The 20,154-nt window shown below is 37.5% G+C and overlaps 1 protein-coding gene across 38 annotated transcripts in view; it reads right to left on the bottom strand.

The window, feature by feature from the left end:
* The window catches only part of TENM3 (teneurin transmembrane protein 3), a 2,220,601-nt gene that overhangs the window by 30,707 nt on the left and 2,169,740 nt on the right, over window positions 1-20,154 (bottom strand). For all 38 annotated transcript variants that reach the window (XM_075127819.1, XM_075127816.1, XM_075127814.1 and 35 more), the window contains 3 exons: window positions 13,254-13,486; window positions 12,565-12,719; window positions 10,791-11,665 (listed from right to left, as the gene is read on the bottom strand). In XM_075127819.1, the coding sequence (XP_074983920.1) occupies window positions 10,791-11,665; window positions 12,565-12,719; window positions 13,254-13,486 (1,263 nt within the window). The remainder of the gene's footprint in view (window positions 1-10,790; window positions 11,666-12,564; window positions 12,720-13,253; window positions 13,487-20,154) is intronic.

Here is a 20,154-nt window from a genome sequence, read left to right as displayed (position 1 = left end):
TGAAGGGCCTTTAAGGTAAGGACATGAAGCTGGAATCTGGTGTGGTTGAAAACAGTGCATGGTTTATTCTGGGCCTGCTCCTGCATCCACTGAAGTCAAAGGGAATTTTTAATTGACTCAAATGTGCATTGAATCAAACCCTCTGTTAGAAGGGTATTTGTTTCACATCAAAGTGAGATCTGGAATAGATTTTAACTGATTTATGTGAAGCAAAAATGAAAACATCTTCTGGCTGCATTGTAAGAATAGATATTATGGAAAAAACTATGCAAAGGAGATGAGATAATTTTAATATGGGAGTGACTGAGCTCATGGCATTGCTAAGCCTCTGAACTTGCTGGGAGTGAACGAGATACTTTCAGAAGCCTGAAGAAAGATAGGTAGAGCTGTGTATTTATGGAGTTAATAAAAGTGCTATTGCCTTCTTGTCAACTAACCTGACTCCTCAGTGCTTTTCTAAACATTACAGACATCATCTCCTGATTTTCTTGATAGGAACCAAGGCACTTCTCACTTTCCCCTGCATGGAAGCTTTGTAATATTACTGATCATTGTTGCCATTGTGATATTATTACCTATTTGATGGTATCTCATTTCTATTTTCATTACTTAGCTTACCTTTAAAGACCAACATTATATAAAGTAATCTTCCAAGGACTGAAAAAATGAAGAAAAAAGGTAAAAGTACATGAACTAAGAGACACTGTTTTGTACCTTGCTACCAGCGACATAGGTGCTCTATAAATATCTAGGGAGTGAGATAAAGTTTTTCTTCAGAGTTTTCACACTGATGCCTAGAGCACTGGTAATAGGATGCTATTTAGCATGTTTACTTTTGTTCTCTAAGCAGGCATATTATGAAATAGTAAGAGGATTTCGTTGTTCATTATGAAGATAATTTTTCCAGAATTGAGTTTTTAATATTTTGTTTTATTAAATTTATGAGATTTACTGTAATGTTATGAAAAAAGAAAAGGAGTACTTGTGGCACCTTAGAGACTAACCAATTTATTTGAGCATGAGCTTTCGTGAGCTACAGCTCACTTCATCAGATGAAGTGAGCTGTAGCTCACGAAAGCTCATGCTCAAATAAATTGGTTAGTCTCTAAGGTGCCACAAGTACTCCTTTTCTTTTTGCGAATACAGACTAACACGGCTGTTCCTCTGAAACCTGTAATGTTATGCTATTTTTATATTATGGAGAGTTGCAAGGTCACAGCCTGTTTTCACAGCAAAAAGAATTTAATTTTTTAAACCTTTTAGGAAGAAAGTTAAGAATCTGTGCATTTTTACAATTTATCTACAGTAGAAATGTAAACATACAATTAAAGCAAGCTGCACCATTATCATTGAGAAAGTCTCAAAAATAGTAAGTTGGATTCAACATTGTTACATAATATTGTATATAGCACCAACTGTGCATTAGCAATATGAAGAGAAAGTTTCTGCCCTAAAGAACTTAGGCTGGATTCTCTGATCTACTGCCTTCACGCACACAGTGAATGTACATCAGCCAGAGACTTTCCCTGAAGAATTTCCTTTGCATAGGGCAAATCTTTGGCTAGTGTGAAGCAGGTGGAGGTGGTTCCGTCATGTCCCATGTCAGCTTTGCCACACATTGTTGATGCGTCCCTCACTAGAGTTTTACCACCTGGCATAAGGGCAAGGCAGCACATATCAGGGGCAGCGAGAGGAGGTGGTATAATGGAATTAAACTCAGTTATACCTCATCCTTGGTTGGCATAAGAGCTTCTGCCAGGAGCAGAAGTTACTGCTGCCCACATTGCCATGGCTGTGTAGAGTAGGTCCAGGGAACCATGACTGTGAGCCCGCACATTGCACTGCACATCTCCAGGGGTTTTTGAGAGGGATTTGGAGGAAAAATGTGTGTAAGGGATTCTGAGCTGAGTCAAAGAGCAGGTTTAAGATGACTGAGATACCATGGAAGGAGTGCCAGAGAAGACAGCTGAAGGAGATGAAGAACGAAGAAGCAGATACAAAGATACAAGTTGTATAGCTTGAGCTCACTGATGGGGAAAAAGACAGGTCAAGAAGCTGTCAGGGGCCAGGTTGTATAGACAAGAATTTGATATAGGAGAAGGCAAAAAAGGAATTTGAAAAGGGACTGAACACAGTCAATATAGTAAGCATGGTGAATGATTTTTTGCCCATCACATTTTGAACTCATTGATAGGTCGGGTGAGAGGAGATAGGAATAGTTGGAGCAAGAGATTCTGAGGGCCTGAACAAGCATGTTGGTGGTAGGAATAGAGAGGGTGACTAGGCTTTGAGATAATGTAACTGCACGATGTTTTAGAAGTAATGAAAAACATGGAGTAATACAAGTCAGAAACAGACAAGACATATTTGATCATCTACAGTCCATCCTCCTGCCAATGCAGTGGATGTGTAGTATATTTTCTAATGCTAGGCTGATTCAGAGCAGCAGAGCCAAAGAATTCTGGGTTTGTGTAGCCTTTAATGGCTACCACCTAGCTATGATGGATATAACAGAAGAACAAATAACTCAAAACCAGTATAGTATAAAGGGCCAAATCTTTCTTGGATTATTCTTTACATAGGGTCGGCAACCAGAATTTCTGTTCTGTGGGCAATTCTGACATTAAAAAAAAATCCAAATCAGAATGAAAAGCAGAAATTTTGAAAATGCGTACAAAATGAAAAATTCTGAAAAAACTCTATTTGGAACCATTGAAACATTTTCTTGGGATGATATCTATTTTTGTTTGTTTGTTTTGATAACGTAGAAATTTTTTTTTGACAAGGTGGAAACATCATTTCAATAATGTCAGATTGTACCTTCTCTAAACTAAATTATCCAACATTATTGAAACAAAATGATTCTACGTTATCACCGTCAAAAAATTTATTGCAATCAACACATTCCTGCCGAATGTTTGTAGTTCAACAAAACTGCATTTTTGACGGAAAACTGTTTTGTCAATCTTTTTTTAACCAGATGATCGACTCCTGTAGGCAATCCCAGTGTGTACAGTGAGATTACTTGTGTTAATACGGGAAGCAGCATAAGGCCCAAAATATTGTTTTACAATATTTCCACTTCAGCTTTCATCAGGAAGTGCATAAAAGGAGGAGTAAAATGGAAATGTTTTGTTTACTTCTGAATGTAATCTCTTCACCGTTGTTGCATTTCACTGGAATGTTGGTGCCTGGTATGTGGGGTAGCTAAACCACTCAGTTCAGGGCCTGTACCCTCCTCTGAATCATACAGCACTGAGCAAACTGCCAGCACTCAACACATTATTAATTTTAATAATAACCACAATAGGTAAAGCATGATGCTAAGCAGTCAAGCACGTAAAAGGGATTTTTTTTACCTGGAACGTGATATAAAACATTAACTTCAGGATTCACATTCTGCAGACGTTAAAACTTTTCTAAATTGTCTGGAATGCTTGTTCATTTAACAAGGGGGGCAGAAAAAACTTATTACAGTTTCCCTGCTCCTAATGTCACTCTCCTTGATTTCCATCCCCAGTCCTTTGGTGACTGATGTGCAAAAGAGGGAGTGAAAAGACAAATGAGCTCAGGGCATGCAATGCCCAGGGAGGAGCAGGATGTCAGGAGATACAAGTGGGGTTTAGGAAGAAAGGTACCGAGGGGAGTGGAAAAGTCAGACAGCCAAATATGCCTTTGTGAACTGATGGGGGAATTTGGAAAGAGGGAGGAGGATCAGAGAGCAGGTAAAAAATGTAACAAAATACTGCAGGAGCGGTAGCTTTGGGGGCCAAATGGATGGGGAAAAGAAGGAAAAGCAGTGAGAGGACTGCAGGGGGGATACACCTGGGATCTGGAGCAGATCTGTGTCTGCTTGATGCTACCCTTCCCTGAAAGAAAAGAGGAAAGAACATAGAAAGGAATTAGATATACAAGCAGGAAATATGCATGTTTAGCCTGAGTAAGTGCTCCTTTCTACTAGTAAAGTAACACTAGATAGGTTAAAAAGAGTTCTTTTTCTTGGTGTTTAAGCTTCAGGGAGCTAGCATTTTGAAATCCAAATATCCAGATGTTATTCCCTCATAAACAATTCTTCAAGGTTTGAGTATTTTCTTCACTGAGACTATCCTGAGATCAGCAAGGTGTAGTTTAATGCACTAAAATGTTTAGTTACTGGCTGAAACAATTTTTCAGGAATCACATTAAACTTGTGATTGAAGGGAAAAAGCCCATAAATAGATATTAGTTTTAACTAAGAATTCATTGTTGGAATTAATTCATGGTTAATGACATAGATGGTCAAAATCTTTCTGGAGATAAGAGAAAGCAGAAGATTAAAATTTTAGATTAGCATAGGGAATGTGTACATCCTTCATAAAAGCCAGGGGAGTAAAAATGACCACAAACTGATTTAAAGCAGCTAACCCCAACAATCAGATAGCATTAAGTTATGAAGGCAAGAGACACTAAATGGAGAGATTAGACAAAATATGCAGAATTCTAATGTTTATTTATTTTAAAATGTCTACCAGGACTTTTTTTTTTTAATACACTTAAGACAAAGGTTCTTATAGCGCTGCTTGGCACAGGACCAAAGAGGAAGGGGGGAAATGTAGCTCTCAGACCTCTTGCCACTCCCCTGATCCTAAGGATTGCTCTAAGTTATCCTTTAGGGAACATACTACTAGCAGGCATCACTGGAGTGTAAGGGGTCCAGCCACACCTCTTCCTGGCCCTGACACACCCACTGTTTTTCCCTCTTGAGACTTAAAACAATAAAAAACATCACACACAAGCTCTGAGTACCACTCCAATTACTCAAATTTACAACATGAAATGTCAACCACCTCACCCCTTCGACCAAGTAGCAGCTCTAAATACAAATAACATCCCAAATGCACCGTCCAGCACTTCAATCTCCCCTAACTCTCCTCGGAGGCCAGGTAAAACAAATTAACTTTGCAGCATGCTCTGAAAGACAGCAAATCTGGAATATTTTAGCCCAGGGCCATTCCAGAGCAGTGAGTTCCTTACTGATCATCTCTGTTATTTCAAGGGAGATGGGGCATCAGTGCCTCAGCAGACTATAACCATGGCAGTGTATCACTATTCCAGCAGATGGCATACAGCCAACTATCTTGGCTTTACGCCATGTTGGGATTCTCCGATGCCAAAGGAATCCCTAGCAGTTCCATTAGGGCAGCTTTACAGCTATTTTATGTTTCCTGAGGAGCAGAAAGCAGACTGATTGAAGGGGGAAGGGCAAGGATCTGGTCTAATGATTTTCAGAGAATAACTCTGCTGCAGTTAGAAAACTGATGATGGTCTGATGTTATGCCATCGTATCAACCTTGTGCACCTTTGAAATTAGAAATAAGTTCAGCTTTTGAGGAGCTGACAGCAGCCCTACCTTTAATTGTTTATATGGCAGGATTCTGTCAACCTCAAAGAAATTTAGCTAAATCTAAAAGTCAGCTGCATTTGCAAAAGCAGAGGGTTACCATAATGCTTGGGCACTTTACAGAATGCAGCTTTAAGCATGTGGTCAATTTATTTGAATGCAAATTACAATGACTTTCTGGAATAATTAATGCTCTTAAGACTCAAACATTCAATTAATGGAAAGTTTTGAAACTAAATATTTTTCAGCTTGGGAACCATTGAAACATTTTCTTGGGATGATATCTATTTTTGTTTGTTTGTTTTGATAACGTAGAAATTTTTTTTTGACAAGGTGGAAACATCATTTCAATAATGTCAGATTGTACCTTCTCTAAACTAAATTATCCAACATTATTGAAACAAAATGATTCTACGTTATCACCGTCAAAAAATTTATTGCAATCAACACATTCCTGCCGAATGTTTGTAGTTCAACAAAACTGCATTTTTGACGGAAAACTGTTTTGTCAATCTTTTTTTAACCAGATGATCGACTCCTGTAGGCAATCCCAGTGTGTACAGTGAGATTACTTGTGTTAATACGGGAAGCAGCATAAGGCCCAAAATATTGTTTTACAATATTTCCACTTCAGCTTTCATCAGGAAGTGCATAAAAGGAGGAGTAAAATGGAAATGTTTTGTTTACTTCTGAATGTAATCTCTTCACCGTTGTTGCATTTCACTGGAATGAAATGGGAGGTCTGACTGGCTAATTCTTGCACTTTGGGACATTCCATGGAGGACTTTTGGTTCTTTACACCAATAAATGGATTATATGGATTGATTTCAGGGTTTTCAAAATTGTGACATATAATATGGATAATCTTTTTCATTTCAGCATTTCAAAGTCTTCAGTTCAGATAAAAATATTATTCATTTCATATACCTGTGCTAGCTTACCATCCAGAGTGGAAACGGTTTGTACAAAAACGATGCAATACATACTAATCTGCTATATAGTATCTCATCCAAAAATGATCACGTAAAAAAAGTTAGAAAAATAATTCAAAAGTATACATGGAAACAGCCATGATTAAAGAAAAGTTCAGATTAAGCAAGATGGTTTGTAACAATAGGAGGTGGACCCTGCTGACCTTTAGCATGGCTGTTATCTTTGCATGGCAGAGTATATACATTTTTCTATGGATGAGTTCTTACTCTTTTCATGTGAAATGATTTGTATTAGAAGATTTTTTTTTTGGTTTAGCAAACTGTTAAGAATCAAGAATTATAATAATGATTCAAAATTGAAGTTAATATAAATTTTAATAAAAAAGTACAACCTTAAGAAGAGTTAAGAGTTAAACTACCAACCTTTGAAACATAAAGCAGACACTTTATCCACTAGGGCCTAGGCTAGAATAATTAACAGCATAGGAATTCAGAAGTATCATTTTACAATAAAACATATAAATTATGAATAAAATAACTGGTAGGCAATCTAATATGGAGCTACAGAATTCACGTAGTTTGTTCACAAACTGATACCTAGATCTGTGTGCCTGCAACATCACATGCAAATCAGGATTAATTTGCTGTGTTTTGCTAAATACAAGTGGAAAAGAGAGAATAGAAACAAATTTCTTGCATTTTAGCTATGTACTTGATCATAAAAGGGCACTTCTTAAAATGGTCTTTTTGCATGTGATGTTAGAGAGATTTGCTCTTTGGAAAAACCTGAAAAGAATCAAGTCCTACTGCCTAGTGTTGTCAGGGCAACCAGCCAGATCATCCAGGGCAAAATTCTCCTTTTAGATCTCCTCTCAGATCTTTGGACTCCAACTGAAATCGATGAGAGTTCCTTGCATTTAAGCCCCAGTCCTGCTGGATCTGTACAGATAAACACTTTTGCCCACATAGTCTTTGCAGAATTGGGCTAAAAAACTGATCCTATAGTTATAACAATGGTGGTCGCTTTTCTAACTTAACTTTTACAACTTTCAAGATATGTTGGACAACCAGAGTGTGGCACAAACAAGCCACAAATACAGCTGGTTAGAAAATGGAATTTTCATTCTGTGGGAAATTCCAACATTTGTTTTTATTTCAAATCAGAACAAAAAGTCAAAATGTTGCAATTTACTGTGGAACAGAAATTCCAAAAAATTGTTGCTAGCAAACATTGAAATGTTTTGCTAATACCAAAACATTTCAACACTATAAAGACATTAACATATAAATACTATTAAATATATTAATAAAATAATATTAAAATTAATATTTTAATATGGGTTAAAACAAAATTATTTGAAATGATAAAGTCAATGCAAAGCATTTAGCATTATCAAAACATAAAAAGAAAGTTGAAATAATTTGTTCTGAGACTTTTTCCCATAGAAAATTTAATGAAAATCAATATGTTTTCACAAAACTTTTTATTCTGACAAAACTGCATTTTCTGATGGAAAACCGTTCAATTAAAAAATTTCAACCTGCTCTAGCCATAAACTACATACGATTCTGGCCATACATTATAGAAGTTGTGGCTCTGGAAACCAAAGAGAAAGATTCACCAATAATTAAAGGAAAAGTTACAATGAAGTTTCCTTGTTCATATGTATCATTTCCTTCTTCAAAAAGGAAACACATGATCCTAAATAGGAGGATTTTATATGAACAAACATTTAAGGAGCTGTGAAGCACCATATATTTTTAAAAGAACTTTATATTCTTACCAAAATCAATGACATGCTCTCACTTTGCATAGCTCTACATAGTCAGTGTGGTCTTAATTTTCAGTATCAATTTTATTTATTTCTATATTCTGGATGAGTGAAATTATTTAGCTTTCTCTGTAAGTATTTCAGTTTAGGAATTGTAATGAGTCAATACTGTGAGGTTATTGTTTATAAACATACATAAATGGCAGCATGGAATAAGAACTAATACTGGCTGAAGGGAATAGTCGGCCTTTGCATAGTGTCAAAACACAATGGGGCTCTATTAGTTAGCTGGACATACCTAGCAGAGACCAGAAAGTTTACATGAAAGAAGGTCAGATGTGAAAGATGGTTGTTTACTGAATCAATAAATAAGTAATTATTTAGCTCATGAAACTTATTATCCTAAATCCTACCTGTAATGCAAAAAGTAGAAGTGTAAACTACTTGGTACTGAATACAATCTATCTTTGAGACTATGCAGAAGTCATTAAGTACATTCAGAAACCATCAGCCCTTTCCCTAATGGAATCTCAATAGGCACAAAACAATTACAAGTAACGTGGAGAGAAATTACAGGTAGGAATAAAACACTAGCTCTACACTATTCAAAATGAATGCCAGTGTGCTAAAAATGCCAGCTGTACCCAGCAGACACATTAGTTTCAATAACAAACTTACTATCCCCCCAATCCCCTGATTGGTCCAAGCCACAAGGTAGAAGCCAGGAATTTTATGTATACGTGTTGAAGTTAAAACTACATTTATTCTCATTGAATTGGGTGACTATGCACAATCAACCTGGAATTTAGCTTTGTTCTCTCAGTTAAAAGGACATTTCTAACTCATGAAAACAAAATGTATTCCCTGCCTACTGCTGAATATTCTCCCATTCTTCTGCGTATCCTTACTATGTTTCTAGATACTTTTGTCAAGGCCTAAAAAGACAAGAAATATGCACAAATATGCAATTAAATATTACAGATGTGCACTAATGCTTTGGGAACATACTCGCTATCAGCGCTCTGCCAATCTACAGATTATTATAACAATATCTTAAAACAGGCAGCAATTCTGCTCCACCTGCTGCTTTTGTTGGAAATCAGCACTTCTAGTTGCATCTCCCCTTCAGGACACAATGTGCACTGAAGCAGTGCCTGCTACTCTCATGTCTCTGATGGCATATGTAAAGGTTGGAGAGTAGATGCAGGTGCTCAGTCTCCCCAACTACTGCCTCAGCCAAATGTATACTGACATAAATGTGAAGTTAGCTCCGAACATAGACGTCTGGCTCTACAGCCATTGCCTGACACCAGCACTTTATTTTCTTTATCATGTGCACTGACTTGAAAGCTTTTTTTAGGTCCTGACCTTGGGAGCAGTTGCTGTTACGTTTCATCCTCAAGATACAAGATAGGAAAGGATAAAAAAGAAGAGACTGATCAGTTTTCATCATGCTGTTTGTAATTCAGAATACCTCAATACAGTTCCCTCTAACTCTGCTCCTTCTCAGCCTGAATAATTCTACTTCTTCTCATCTCTCATGAGTCATTGTATGTATATTATATGCACATTCTGTGTGTTCCCAAATCACCTTTGGCACCTTTTTCTGAACTTTTCTATCTCCACTCTTTCTTTACTGAGTGAGGTGATTAAAAAAAATCTATTTTCAATTCAGTAACAAAAATGATTTTTTTGGTTAAACAAATTAATGAATTGGGAAATAGATTTTTTGATAAATCACTTGTGCTTTTTAAGTGGCACATTTATTAAACTGTGCTTAGTATACTGATTCATTTCTTTGTTTATTTTTGAGATGAAGTTGCCTACAGAAAAACAAAAATGTTGAATTCTATGGTACTTCATGACTCTTTTCAGTCAATGTAATCTGGGAGCCTGTAAATCCTTTTGATAATTCATATATTTTATTATGAATGGATAAAAACAACATGGTAAAAATCACAAGTCAGACTTGTTCCCTAACCACTCATGTTTTGCTACTTACTGTGTACCTCACTGATTGCTGGTGTATCTGCACTTTCAGTAGCTGCTTCCCATGGGAATGACACTTTCACCATGGCCCACACTTCTTTCATCAAACCTCATGCTCTAGATTCCTGCCCATGATCCCTCTGTGGGAAGCTTGCCATTTTATCCATCAGAACCCTCCCGCATATTCTCTACTTTCTGACATTGCAACACTTAAAAAATTTCCATTCTAACTTTTTTGATACAGAGCTTTTTTGATACTCATCTTATAGACTGCTTTCACTTGAAAGACCAAACAGTAGAGACTGGGCACCAAAATAAATTTCTTCCTGTGGCTTAGTATTTATTACAGAACTAGTGGGAGTATAATGAGCAAAAGGAGAGAGAAATCTAGATTTTTAACACAAACCTACAAAAGCTTGTTTGCCCGAGCTATGATTCTCTGGACAAAGCTTGCTGCTGTCTCATAATAACTGTATTAAAGTACAAAACACAGATCCTGGATCATCAATCTATCATCACTAATTTCACATTAAAGTTTGGAAGATGTCCGACAGACAACGAAAGTACAGGAGTGACCGAGTGTTTAATTATTGTTTGTGTTTGCAAGTACATTTTAAAGCTTATTTTTGTCAAAGCCCTAAAAGTATTTCAAATAATGATACTGGACTCTAGAACTGTGTAGACTAATTATAACAACTTTATTTTTTTTATACTTACTCAAAAAATGTAGTCCATCCAGTCTCATCACTTTTAGTTGCCAGAAGCCCACTGTTGCCATGGTAAGTAAATAAAACAAGCTCTTGTCCTTGGGCAGTCATGCTTTTCAGGCATCCATTTGTGCCTATAGTCAACCAGATCACTTGGTTATCAGGAGACACCACTCTCACTGGCATCCGATTGGGATCCCGTCTGATACGAAGTGTGTTTCCATTGCTATCGGTTACTGCTGTAATATCATTATCATTACTGTAGCTAAAATTGTACAGATAGTCTCCAGTGACTAAACTCATTGTGTACTGGTGAGTACCATTGACATCGAAGATATAGAGCTCTTGATCAGTTGGAGAGGCAACTTCATAAAAGTTCACTGAATTCAGCAAGGGCTTGTTCTTTGACACAGCTCGTATCCGAATATTTCCAAGATCAGCAATGTACAATGTACCATCTGGAGACACAGCCAAGGAGGAAGGGGCATTAAGTTTGGCATCTTTAGCATAGCCGTCACCGCTTTGGTAACAGTCACAATTGACATCATTTTTGCAATCACACTCTGATGGTATTCCAGCAACTAACGAGATCTCTCCATCAGTTGTGACCTGCCTTATTCTGTTAATCTTTTTTTCATCAGTTTCTGTAATATAAAGTACCCCACTGTAGGACACCGCAATAGCCGTTGCCGATTCTAAAGTGGTCTGTACAGCATGCTTTCCAACAGAGTACTCCACGCCAGGCACTTGGCAGTGCATTGGTCTCCCAGCCGCAATACGGACCTGACGATTTTCAGTGATCTGCAAAACTACATTGTTATCCAAAACATAAATGGAGTTATCCATTGGATTGATAGCCAAATCTGTGGGCCATTCCAGACGTACCTAAAAAAAGAAAAGGGTTTCATTAGTCAGTCAATCTAGGTTAAGTACAATTAGCTTGCTGAATTGAATTTAACCTGAGTTTTAGATAATGCTTTTAGGATATTTCTAATTTGTTATGAGCAGACTAGTCAAAAGGCCTCATATGAACATAAATGGAGTAAAAGAAACTATTTTATCCAAACTATAGAGCTTACAAAAAGATGCACTGGAACTATCCTACAGGCATTCCGCCCCCCAGTAATCTGGAATGACCTTATATGCCCGTGCAACCCACCCAACAATTCAGAGAGTCTAAATCAAAGTAGAAGTTCAAGTAATGGATATCAAGGAACTACTAACTCATATTTTACCATTGCTATCTGTAATAAGGTAATACCAAAAATGAAATTCAGTACTTTCCAGATTGTGAAATATTGTATTGGTATTCCATTTTCAATCATAGCAACAGTAAAGTCCCTTCATATAACTCCACTGGGACCAATAAAAAAGGGTCCTCTGAGCTCTTTAAAGTATCCTGGCATTCAAACTAATAGACTAAGAACATTAGTGGTTCTGTTCATTTAAAAAATATCATTATGCCAATACTGGTCTAATATATTTGCTACTCTGCTGGTATTTTATTACTATACTTAACATTTCTTGCTGACAATTATGTTGTTCTGTACTACACTGAACTTTATGTGCAGAAAAATTGAATACAGCAGCATATAGTTGCTAGTAGAATATACTGAAAATCATGCCCTTGGAATGAACACAAAGGTATCCTGTTAAATATATAAATATTCAACATGTTCCGTCTGATTCTATTTCGTGGATCAACCAAGCTGCACTAGCTTTCCCCCCTACCCAACTTCCCCCCCAAAAAACCCCACTCCAAATTAGCTGTATTTTAAAAATACCTGGCTGATGTGCATGCTAGTGTCACATGTTAGAGGTCGTGCTGAGGTTAGATCATTAGAGCCAAGCAAAGTTGATATTATTCCATTTTGATCCACTTTTCTAATCATGGTCCCATCAACAAAGTAGATTAATCCATTTTTGTCAATTGCCAGTCCTTTAGTCAAGAGAAAATTTTTTAGTTTTATTACACTAGCCATTTATTTAGCACCCGTTACTAACAACTTGCTAAGTGCTAGTGACTAGGTCTGAGGAATACAAGGACAGGAAGTACACAGCTTAGAAAGTATGCAATATAATCATTTGTAAATATATGTAGCATAACGAACAAAGGTTTACTGCACATTCTACTCTTTTGACTGCATATTGTTCTACAGAAAGTAAAATTAAGTCTATGAGAGGTGCCTGGTATTTTAGTATACCTGAAAAACTGAATAGATGGGAGTAACACATTGACATTTTAAAAACGTTGGATATAATTTGCTGAATACATAATCTTTGTGAAATTTGAAAAGGACTATAAAGTCAAATATTTCCTATAAAATCAACTTGGGCTTTTTGTAGCTTCATTCTATATGGTCTTTCTGGACAGTAGAGGAGGAGCTTTTCAAAAACACAGTTGTGATTAAAGCACAGTTCAGGCCCTGACTGATTTTTTTTTTTTAAGACCATGAATTGATAATGTCTCTACCTTTGGGACTCATGAGTGTTGCTTCCATCGCCTTGCCTCCATCACCACATCTTGCCTCATCAAATGGAAGGCACTGTTCTCCAGTTCCTGCTACGACATCAGCATTTTTTGTCAAGTCTTTTGCACCAGTGAGTGACTTTGGACGATAGATCCTGCGTGTGTTAGTGTCAGAAACATACAAATCTCCCGTGACTGGGTCAGTTGCAAGGTAGTATCTGTGAGCTGGGTTGCTGCTGTAAAAGGCGATCACAGATTTAAACATAATGAGTAATAAACTGCACATAAACACTGGAGGAAAAAGTATCAGATTTAACTGGCTACATACTGGCATTCATATAAAAATAAAAACTGTAGTCATATGCAATTCGAGATGGCTGCTGTCTCTATAATGGACTGAATCAAAACACTCAATTCTGAAATCTCTCTTGGGTGTTTGAAATCCTGATTTGGATCCAAACTTTGCAGCATGCCTCATCCCTAGCTTACACTTGTTTCATCACTGTTATCTCAGTATCCTTTTTATTACAACTTACACAGGGTTGCTGAGGTGCATGGGTTATATTATTCATAAACAGATAAGGTAGGGTTCATATTATTAGTTCGTGGACAGGAGATAAGACGTTCTCCTTAGTATTGGTTTAATCTGTTCCTCTCAAAAGCATGATATGCATGATTTAATAAATTAGGAAAATTCATCTTTTTCACCACAGCACTGAGTGCAGTTTTTTTCCTTTACACAAAGAATCAGATTTCAAGATACTGTACATTTTGGGCACAAAACTACTAACGATGCCAACACAGCCTTCATTATAGTGAAAGAAAGCCTGTATTGCTATCCATTTTCCCAGAAACATATGGTTTGCTGCTCTGATGTTACCACATCATTGAGAATTACTCTTTTCTCCCCCTACTAGAGAAAAAGCAACTCCGGAGAGTATCCCTCTTAGTTGATATATCATGATCCAGTAACTGAACCTGCTGCAGTTATGATTCTTGACCTGATATATGGCACTAAGAACAGAGATGAGGTCATTCAAGTACAGAAGGTGATTTCTGATGGCCTCCTAACGCATTGAGCCATAGTGCCAGAATAGTCAGTTCCATTTCTGATATGTTCGCAAATGCACTCCTAAAACATATCTACCAGTCATGACGATATCCAAACATATGTTCACAAAAAGGTAGTGTCTCACATTTTGTAAATATAAATCAGTGCTAATGTAACACATTTTATACACTGCCACTTGCAAAAAGCAACAGAGACCAACATGAAGAAGTTGTGAACAAATTATAGGGACAGCTTTTTATGGCTAGCTACTTTAAAACTATAGCAGAGTGCCATATACATAAAATTGTTTTAACATTTTGGTTCACAGTAAAGAAATCAATGAAGCAGATAAATTATATCAAATGCTTAGTACTTAAAGTACTTAAACACCTTTTGTAAATGACAGGTTTCAGAGTAACAGCCGTGTTAGTCTGTATTCGCAAAAAGAAAAGGAGTACTTGTGGCATCTTAGAGACTAACCAATTTATTTGAGCATAAGCTTTCGTGAGTGTGTTACAGAATTAAACATTATATAACACAGCTGAAAACAATTACATGAAAGTTTACATTAAATTTGTGTTGTTAATGTAAATCTGAAATTGTTAAAGTACCAAGCTAATTACTGAAACATACTTTCAATTCTTAATTATAACACAAATGATTTATAGTATACTGGTGTACAAACTATTTACATTTACATGATTACTTTGGTTTTTAAGAAATATTTTGTGCATTTTAAATACAAATGTACTGCAAAGTGCAAAATACAAATGAAATGACTACTTAGGATAATTTTTAGTGTTGGAATACAGGATCATCAGATCAACAACTGTGAATAATTTATATACACAGTATATTTCCTGTTTTTAATAAACAGTGGTTAATTATTTGATAAATAAATGAGGATAAGGCTTCTAATTTTAATACACAGTTCTAATTATAAGCAAAAAGTAATTATTAGTTAGATCACTTTTCTTAGTGGTAAGTAATAGATTTTCATTAATACAAAGTTATTTAGATGATCATTTGAAAGTGATTTCTGTTTTTAAGGAAATTATCAGATGTGGAGTTTGTTTACTCAGGATATTATTACATAGTTAATATAAGGCTCTTCAAGTTGTTAAATAGAAATGTCTAATTACAGTATATTTTTGAGACATAAATGGTATAAATATATAATTTATTTTCGACTGAAAGCTCAAAAGTTGAGGTAGCCATATTTGTTATAGGCACACCAATGCTGAATTCTGAAGAGCAAATCAGAACTCGGGGATTTCTATTACATATGGTTAGTGAATTAAGTTTACAACCAGTAGCCATAGTACAGGGATGAGCATACTATATAATTACTGAAAACAACTGGTGATATTGATTGGCTACTGAGGCCATTTTATTTAACCGCAATTTAAAATACTAAGATTCTGACACATCTGCAAAATCAAAGAAATAGAATCTAAATCCAAGTTACTTCTCCTTAAGTTATCCAGCATTGTCTGACTCATTGTAGGGGACTTCGAAGAGCATGCAGTAAGAAAGCAGCATGTACTCAGACTCAGAAGGGACCATTGTGATCATCTAGTCTGACATCCTGCACATTGCAGGCCACAGAACCTCACCCACCCACTCCTGTACCAGACCCCTAAACTCTGGCTAAGTTACTGAAGTCCTCAAATCGTGATTTAAAGACTTCAAGTTACAGAGAATCCACCATTTACACTACTTTAAACCTGCAAGTGATCCCTGCCCCATGCTGCAGAGGAAGGTGAACCCCCCCCAGGGCCTCTGCCAATCTGATCCTGATGAAAATTCCTTCCTAACCCCAAATATGGTGATCAGTTAGGCCCTGAGCATGTGGGCAAGACCCACCACCCAGACACCTGGAAAAGAATTCTCTGTAGTAACTCAGAACCCTTCCCATCTAGTGTTCCCTCTCTGGCCACTGGGAATTTTTGCTACTGCCAGTCACTGCTGGGCCACATGCCATTGTAGGCAGTCCCATCACTTATTGAAACCAGTTAGGCTTTTTGCCCGCACTGCTCCCCTTGGAAGGATGTTCCAGAACTTCACTTCTCTTATGGTTAGAAAGCTTCACATAATTTCGAGCCTAAACTTGTTTATGGCCAGTTTATATCCATTTGTTTGTGCCCACATTGGCGCTTGACTTAAATAACTCCTCTCCCTCCCTGGTATTTATCCCTCTGATGTATTTATAGAGAGTAATCATCTCCCCTCAGCCTTCTTTTGGTTAGGCTAAACAAGCCAAGCTCTTTGAGTCTCCTCTAATAAGGTAGGTTTTCCATTCTTCAGATCAGCCCTTCTTGGCACCTGTTCCAGTCTGAATTAATCTTTCTTAAACATGGGAGATCAGAATTGCGCACAGTATTCCAGATGAGGTCCCACCATTGTAAAATGGTACAAACATTTTTCTGTCTCCACTGGAAATACTGTGCCTTTATGCATCCTAAGATTGCATTAGCCTTTTTCATGGTCACATCACATTGATGGCTTAGTCATCCTGCAATCAACCAGTACACCCAGGTCTTTCTCCTCTTCTGTTGCTTCCAACTGATAAATCCCCCACTTTATAGCAAAACTTCTTGTTGTTAATCCCTAAATGCATGACCTTGCACTTCACATTGTTAAAATTCATCCCATTTCTATTACTTCAGTTTACAAGGTCATCCAGATCTTCTTGTATGATATTCTGATCCTCCTCTGTATTGACAATACCTCCCAACTTTGTGTCATCCACAAATTTTATTAGCACACTCTCAATTTTTGTACCAAGGACAGTAATAAAAATGTTGAATAAGATTGATTCCAAGACCGATCCCTGAAGAACTCCACTGGTAAACTTCCGCCAGCCTGACAGTTCACCTTTCAATAAGATCCGTTTTAGTCTCGCCTTTAACTACTTCCTTGTCCACCTTTCAATTCTCATATTAAATCCCATCTTCTCCAATTTAAGTAATAATTTCCCATGTATAACTGTATCAAATGCCTTACTGAAATACAGACCGATTAGATCTACTGCATTTCCTTTGTCTAAAAAGCCAGTTACCTTCTCAAAGAAGGAGATCAGATTAGATTGGCACAATCTACCTTTTGTAAAACCATGTTGTATTTTATCCCAATTACCGTTCACCTCCAAGTCCTTAACTACTTTCTTTTTCAAAATTTGTTTTAAGACCTTGCATACAAATGAGGTCAACAGGCCTGTAGTTTCCTGGATCACCTTTCCCCCTTTCTTAAAAATAGGAACTATATTAGTAATTCTCCAGTCAGAGGATTTACAGATTAATTAAAAATCTTGCTATTGGGTTTGCAATGTCATGTGCCATTCCTTTAATATTCTTGGATACAGATTACCCAGACCCATTAAGATGTCCGAGTTTGACTTCAACTTCCACCTTGGCTGAGGTAATTTCTACCTCCATATCCTAGTTGCCATTAGCCACCCTACCACTACCCCTAAATTCTTCATTAGCCTCATTAAAAACTGAGGAAATTATTATTTGTTTAGGTGTTAGGCCATGCCTAGATAATCTTTTATCTCTACCCCATCCTCAGTGCTTAGCGGTCCCACTTCTTTCCTTGTTTTCTTCTTATTTGTACAGCTATAGAACCTTTTACTATTGGTTTTAATTACCTTTGCAAGGTCCAACTCTGCTTGGGTTTCAGCAATTCTCACAAAAACAATATTTAACATTTTAAAAAATTATCAGGGCTGTCATGCGATTAAAAAATTTATCACGATTAATCATGCAATTAAAATAATAAATAATTCACCCGGTTAAACAATAATAGAATTTTATATATATATATATATATATATACAGAGAGAGAGAGAGAGAGAGAGTCTTTTGTCTCGTGAAAAAAATTTCTCTGGAACCTAACCCCCTCATTTACATTAATTCTTATGGGGAAATTGTATTCGCTTAACATCGTTTCGCTTAAAGTAGCATTTTTCAGGAACATAACAACATCATTAAGTGAGGAGTTCCTGTACTTGAAAACTGTTATCATGTCCCCTCTCAGTCTTTTCCAGATGAAACAAACCCAATTTTTTCAATCTTCCATCATAGGTCATGCTTTCTAGACCTTTAATCATTTTTGTTGCTCTTCTCTGCACTTTCTCCAATTTGTCCACATCTTTCCTGAAATGTGGTACCCAGAACTGGCCACAGTACTACAGTTGAGGCCTAATCAGTTCAGAGTAGAGCGGAAGAATTACTTCTCATGTCTTGCTTGCAACATTCCTACTAATACATCCCAGAAGGATGTTTGCTTTTTTTGCAACAGTGTTACACTGTGACTCATATTTAGTTTGTGGTCCACTATGACCCCCAGATCCCTTTCCACAGTACTCCCTTCCTAGGCAATCATTTCCCATTTTGTATGTGTGCAACTGAGTGTTCTTTCCTAAAAGGAGTTCTTTGCATTTGTCCTTATTGAATTTCATCCTGTTTACTTCAGACCATTTCTCCAGGTTGTCCAGACCATTTTGAATTTTAATCCTATCCTCCAAAGCACTTGCAACCCCTCTCAGCTTGGTATCGTCTGCAAACTTTGTAATTGTACTCTCTATACCATTATCTAAATCATTGATGAAAATGCTGAACAGAACCGGACCCAGAACTGATCCTGGGGGACCCCACTCGTTATGCCCTTCCAGCATGACTCTGAACCACTGATAACTCCTCTCTGGGATTTTACTAAATCTAGATTTTACTAAAACTAGACAAGCCATTTACAATGCACACTTTGCTTCTCTACAAAAGAAAAAAGACACTAAACTTTCTAAACTACTACATGCTACAAGGGGCCACAGCAATGGTTCCCTCACCCCACCTAGCAATATTGTTAACCTATCCAACTATACTCTCAGCCCAGCAGAAGCAGCTGTTCTATCTCGGGGCCTCTCCTTCTGCCCCTCCACCCCCACGAACATGATACAGTTCTGTGGTGACCTAGAATCCTATTTTCGACGTCTCCGTCTCAAGGAATATTTCCAAAATACCTCTGAACAACATACTAATCCACAGAGGTCTCCCTGCCAACACTACAGAAAGAGGGATTCTAGATGGACTCCTCCTGAAGGTCGAAACAGCAGACTGGACTTCTACATAGAGTGCTTCCGCCGACGTGCACGGGCTGAAATTGTGGAAAAGCAGCATCACTTGCCCCATAACCTCAGCCATGCGGAACGCAATGCCATCCACAGCCTCAGAAACAACTCTGACATCATAATCAAAAAGGCTGACAAAGGAGGTGCTGTTGTCATCATGAATAGGTCGGAATATGAACAAGAGGCTGCTCGGCAGCTCTCCAACACGAGTTTCTACAAGCCATTACCCTATGATCCCACTGAGAGTTACCAAAAGCAACTACAGCATTTGCTCAAGAAACTTCCTGAAAAAGCACAAGATCAAATCCGCACAGACACACCCCTGGAACCCCGACCTGGGATATTCTATCTACTACCCAAGATCCATAAACCTGGAAATCCTGGGCGCCCCATCATCTCAGGCATTGGCACCCTGACAGCAGGATTGTCTGGCTATGTAGACTCCCTCCTCAGGCCCTACGCTACCAGCACTCCCAGCTACCTTCGAGACACCACTGACTTCCTGAGGAAACTTCAATCCATCGGTGATCTTCCTGATAACACCATCCTGGCTACTATGGATGTAGAAGCCCTCTACACCAACATTCCACACAAAGATGGACTACAAGCCGTCAAGAACACTATCCCCGATAATGTCACGGCTAACCTGGTGGCTGAACTTTGTGACTTTGTCCTTACCCATAACTATTTCACATTTGGGGACAATGTATACCTTCAGATCAGCG

The sequence above is a fragment of the Caretta caretta genome, chromosome 4, assembly GCF_965140235.1.
Source record: "Caretta caretta isolate rCarCar2 chromosome 4, rCarCar1.hap1, whole genome shotgun sequence".
In the NCBI taxonomy this organism is placed as follows: domain Eukaryota; kingdom Metazoa; phylum Chordata; order Testudines; family Cheloniidae; genus Caretta; species Caretta caretta.
The sequence above is the reverse complement of the archived record's forward strand: the minus strand, read 5'-3'. Positions and strand labels throughout refer to the sequence as shown.